The 4,879-nt window shown below is 59.6% G+C and overlaps 1 protein-coding gene across 1 annotated transcript; it reads left to right on the top strand.

Moving 5' to 3' along the window:
• The first annotated feature begins 1,918 nt into the window (after positions 1–1,918).
• Positions 1,919–4,445, top strand: ADRB3 (adrenoceptor beta 3). The gene is made up of 2 exons (XM_045535908.1): positions 1,919–3,222; positions 3,887–4,445. Exons 1-2 carry the CDS (start codon positions 2,027–2,029, stop codon positions 3,906–3,908), a joined length of 1,218 nt encoding a protein of 405 aa, XP_045391864.1. The 5' UTR covers positions 1,919–2,026; the 3' UTR covers positions 3,909–4,445.
• The last annotated feature ends 434 nt before the right edge of the window (positions 4,446–4,879 follow it).

A 4,879-nucleotide genomic window follows, 5' to 3' on the forward strand; every position in this document is an offset into this window, starting at 1 on the left:
ACATCCTTTGAAGTTGCTTGATTTCCCGGCACCTCTTCGCTTCTCCAGCCAACTCTGATATGCTGGAAAAAAACCTGCTCAATCCCATGTATTTGTTTTAAAGACTGATTTTTGAGAATCTTATGACACTGCTTTAAGAGAACTGGCAACACCCTGGGGTGTTACAAAACCCAGCTTGGGAGAGACTGCCTTTGATCAGCAAGGAGCCACAGCCAAGACTCGGGCCCAGTGGGGCCTGCACCACTCTGGCATGACTTGGGGGGACAGGGGTGGGGGAGAGGCCAGAGGCTGCCTCTTTACCTCCACCCACCCAGCATTTCCATGGATCTGAAGGCCTGCTCAGGGTACTTCCTGGGCATGGGAGGCATCTGCTTGAGAGCCCCTGACAAACCCTGCTCATGGGTGAGTGGCTGGGTCCCTGGGAGATGGAGCTGGTTCTTTTTCCTCAGGGATAATTTTAGGTTCTTACTTCTCCAATCTTCCTAACTCCCAACCCCTGGCTCAGCCTCCCAGAGGGATTGCTTAGACCAGTGACTATACAGCGTTCTTTTGAAATATGGTGCTGTTCAAAAGCGGCTTGCTAGGGCAGGGCCCTGGAGGCATTTTCCATGAGCATTTTTTCCCCCTTTGGTCCCCTGGTTTCAGGGGAGGAGGCGAGACAGCTCAAGGACCAGGTCCTGACGGGCCCTAATCGTACCTTCCTGCCCCTCACCTTGAACCCGGGGCTTATCTCCCAGCTTCACACCCAATCTGAGAGGAGCTGGGTTAGCCGTTGGGAGGACTTGGGTTGGCAGAACTAAGCCTGTTAGGTGTGGGTGAGGAAAGGGAGAAGGGAAGGGGGATCTGGCCTGTCAGGAGAGGGGGGCCTCTGACCAGGCCGTGGAGGGGCTTCAGCAGAGTTCAAACACCAGGCCTGGCAGTCACACGCTCAAGGTGAACCTGTGAGTTCCTCAACTCAGTGCCTTCTAGTTTTTAAAGGTTCACCAATACACTCTTCAAGGAAGTGGAGAAACACTTTACCATTGTGGGTGGATGGTGATGGAAGATTCGTGGGCAGGTAACGGTGGGCAAGTCTCAACCTCAAACCCGCTCATCCATCTTTAACGTCTTTATGACAGAAGAACTTTAAGGGAAGGGGTCTGTCCAGAAAACTGGTAGGTGGGGGGGGGGGGGGGAAGGGGCGGTGCAGAGCGGGGAAGATGGAGGAATCCATTCGCTCTGGCATCACAGGTGACCTAAGGCGAGATCCAATCGCAAATGGGCAAGCAATGAAAAAAACTCCCAAAACCTGGGAAATTTCTTCCATAGCTGTTCTTAAAAAGAACAGAAAACTGGAGGAGAAAAGAAGGTAAGTGAACTAGAAGAAGGGAAAGGGAGGAATCTCACTGGGACGAGGTCTTGGGAGGGGAGAGGGGTCAGTGTCTGCCCACCACTACTTTGTTTAAAATACTTTAGCCCAGGGCCAGGGCAGCTGAGGAGCGACTAGGACTACGGTGCCCGGTTCTGCTTGAGCCGGAGCGTCACCTTTTCCTCTGACTTGGGGAAGGGTGGGGTGCAAGTGTTCGCTCTTGCCCTTGCCCCAGTGTTGCTGCTGGACCTTCTGAGAAAGCAGGCGCAGGGCTCCAGGAAACCAGCGCCAAGGGAGCGCTGTGCTGAGTCCACAGGCCTGGCCGTGGGAGGGGTGGACAGATAGTGGCAGAGGAATCGGGGCATCTGCTACTCCAGCTTTGGCTAAAGGAAAACTCGAGTATCCATCCTGCCTCCCTCCCCAACCTCCGATTCCCCTCCCGAGGCCTCTCCATTGGGACTATTGGCCGCTGCCCCTTTAAGCGCAGCCACTCCTCCCCCCAGAGCGGTGGCAGCAAGGGAGTGGGGAGGGGGTAGGCTGCGCGTCCGCATCCCTTCCACCCGGGAAGATGGCCCAGGCTGGGGGATTCGCTCCCACGCCCCGCTGCCCCCTCCCCTGAGCCCGGTGATCTGGGAGACTCCCTCCCGTTGTCCCTCCCGCCCCACGCGCGACAAGGGGATGGCTCCGTGGCCTCACGGGAACAGGTCTCTGGCCTCGTGGCCAGACGCCCCTACCCTGGCGCCCAATACCGCCAACACGAGTGGGGAGCCAGGGGTGCCGTGGGCGGTGGCGCTGGCCGGGGCGCTGCTGGCGCTGGCGGTGCTGGCCACCGTGGGAGGCAACCTGCTGGTAATCGTGGCCATTGCCCGGACGCCGAGACTCCAGACCATGACCAACGTGTTCGTGACTTCGCTGGCTGCAGCCGACCTGGTAATGGGACTCCTGGTAGTGCCACCGGGGGCCACCTTGGCGCTGACTGGCCACTGGCTGTTGGGCGCCACTGGTTGCGAGTTGTGGACCTCGGTGGACGTGCTGTGTGTGACCGCTAGCATCGAAACCCTGTGCGCCCTGGCCGTGGACCGCTACCTGGCCGTGACCAACCCGCTGCGCTACGGCGCGCTGGTCACCAAGCGCCGCGCCCGAGCAGCCGTGCTCCTGGTGTGGCTCGTATCCGCCGCGGTGTCGTTTGCGCCCATCATGAGCCAGTGGTGGCGCGTCGGGGCCGACGCCGAGGCGCAGCGTTGCCACTCCAACCCGCGCTGCTGCACCTTCGCCTCCAACATGCCCTACGTGCTGCTCTCCTCCTCCGTGTCCTTCTACCTTCCACTTCTGGTGATGCTCTTCGTCTACGCGAAAGTGTTCGTCGTGGCTACGCGCCAGCTGCGCGTGCTGCGCGGGGAGCTGGGCCGCTTTCCGCAGGAGGAGTCCCCGCCGGCGGCGCCGCGCTGTCGGTCCCCCGCCTCGGCGGGGACGTGCGCCTCGCCCGACGGAGTGCCCTCCTGCGGCCGGCGGCCCGCGCGCCTGCTGCCTCTCCGGGAACACCGGGCCCTGCGCACCCTGGGGCTCATCATGGGCACATTCACTCTCTGCTGGTTGCCCTTCTTCCTGGCCAACGTTCTGCGCGCCCTCGGGGGCCCCTCTCTAGTCCCCAACCCGGCATTCCTTGCCCTTAACTGGCTAGGCTATGCCAACTCCGCCTTCAACCCGCTCATCTACTGCCGCAGCCCGGACTTTCGCAGCGCCTTCCGCCGTCTCCTGTGTCGCCGCGGGCGGGAGGAGCCCCGCGTCGCCGCCTCCCCGGTCCGCGTCCCCTCTCGCGCCCCCGCAGCCCTGAGCAGCCCCGCGCAGTCCGGGCCGTGCCCGCCGCTCGACGGGTAGGTCACCCGGGTGAAGGGACCGGCGGAGCAGGGTCGGGAAGCATTCCGTGTCTCCCTGGGTTGACTTTTTGAATTTGGGGGTTGCTAGGAGAAGGTGGGGGACGGCCCTGCCTGGAGAGAACAGGGAACTGAGGTAGGGAACCCAAACGGGATCCGTCCACCGGGGTTCAAGCAAAGGAGGGCGGCAGGCTGTTCTTCACCCTCGGACCCAAAGGTGGCTCGCGGGAAGGAACGCGCTGCCGCGCCCCAGGCCTGTGTCCTGCCGGATCAGCTGTAGTTTTGGTTTTCTGGCTCAGTTCTTTGGCCGCCTAGATTTCTTGCGGTCACTAGACCCGGCTCTCGCACTGGAAGAGAAGGCTAGTGGCTGTCCTACCCCTTCGAGGCTGTCCTACCCCTTCGGCCTCGGCTCTGGTTTCTCTCCAAGGTTTGATGGCTATGAAGGTGACAACTCACTTCGGGTATGAAGGACAGACAAGAGCAGGGGCCCCTGTGAGTGCGAATTTGTGCCCCGCCCGGGCTGGGTTGGAGTCGGGAGGTGGGATTTTTGCGGCTGGGTGGTGCCCCGATGCGTTCCAGGGTCCTTGATCTCTGCCCTTCTAGCCAGCTTTCCTGTTCCCACCCTCTGCTCCTTCACCCCAAGGTACGTTCTCTCCATTTTCAGGGCTTCCTGGGGAGTCTCTTAGGCCTGAAGGACAAGAAGCAACAAACTCCATTGACCCAGAACCTTCGGAAAGCCTCTGGCCTCTGTACAGAATGAGCCTGGAATTCCCCAGCTGTAAACTCCGGCCTCCAGAGCCTGATGGACGGACCGTGGCATGCGAAGGGCATCCCTACCAAGTGGGTTTCACCACCCTCTCCCTCTCTCTTTCTGAGAAGAGTTTTCTAAACCCTACCCCTGGACTTCACTGCTACCTTGGAAGTAGCGCTCAGCTGCTCTGGAGCAGCCGGGCTGGCTTTGGTAGGGGCACCTGTCACCTTGTGCACTTGTGTGCTTCATGCTCAGGGCAGAGAGAGCACCCTGGCTCCTTACTGCCGCTGCCCAGACCCTGATGAGCCACTCGGGGTTCGCTAGGCGCTGTGGCCCAGGCGGAGAGTAGCAGGCTAGAGAAGGTCAAGCTTTGGGGTTTGTCCTGGGCTCCCTCTGCCAAACCGGCCCCTCTCACTTTAGCCGCGGAACAGCTCCGATCTACCTCACAGCAGCGCCAGGAAGACGTCTTCAGGGTTTGGGGGGACTCCAGGGTTCATAGGAAGGTGAACCATTAGAACGGATCCCTTATTTTCCTTTTAAAATCAAATTAATAAATATTACTGAATGCAGTTTATCCTTTGCCCTCTTTTCTCTCCATTTGTTTTCTTTTCATAATCCACTTATTCCCTTCCCTTCGGTTTAGAGCTGGCTTTTGACAGAGGCCATAAATTATGACTAATCTTTGCCCCTTTCTTCCTAATCCTCATCAAACAAAAAATGGAAAGTCTCTTTGGATGGAGGGGAGTGGGCTTGAGCCTTTGACCCTCCTGCTTCCCCACCCTTTCTGCAACTCCTGGAAACCAGTTGCAAGTGAGCAGCAAAGCCGTGCCACCCACAGGACATCAGCTGGGTTCCCACAGCGGCCAGGCTCAGGGCACCGGGCATTTGCCGTCTCCCATGCTATAA

Source organism: Lemur catta, chromosome 22, assembly GCF_020740605.2.
Source record: "Lemur catta isolate mLemCat1 chromosome 22, mLemCat1.pri, whole genome shotgun sequence".
NCBI classification, from domain to species: Eukaryota; Metazoa; Chordata; class Mammalia; order Primates; family Lemuridae; genus Lemur; species Lemur catta.

Coding starts and splice junctions, on each gene's coding strand:
- ADRB3 (XM_045535908.1), top strand. CDS start 2,027: ATGGCTCCGTGGCCTCACGGGAACAGGTCTCTGGCCTCGTGGCCAGAC. Junction 3,223..3,886: donor CCGTGCCCGCCGCTCGACGG/GTAGGTCACCCG, acceptor CTCCATTTTCAG/GGCTTCCTGGGGAGTCTCTT.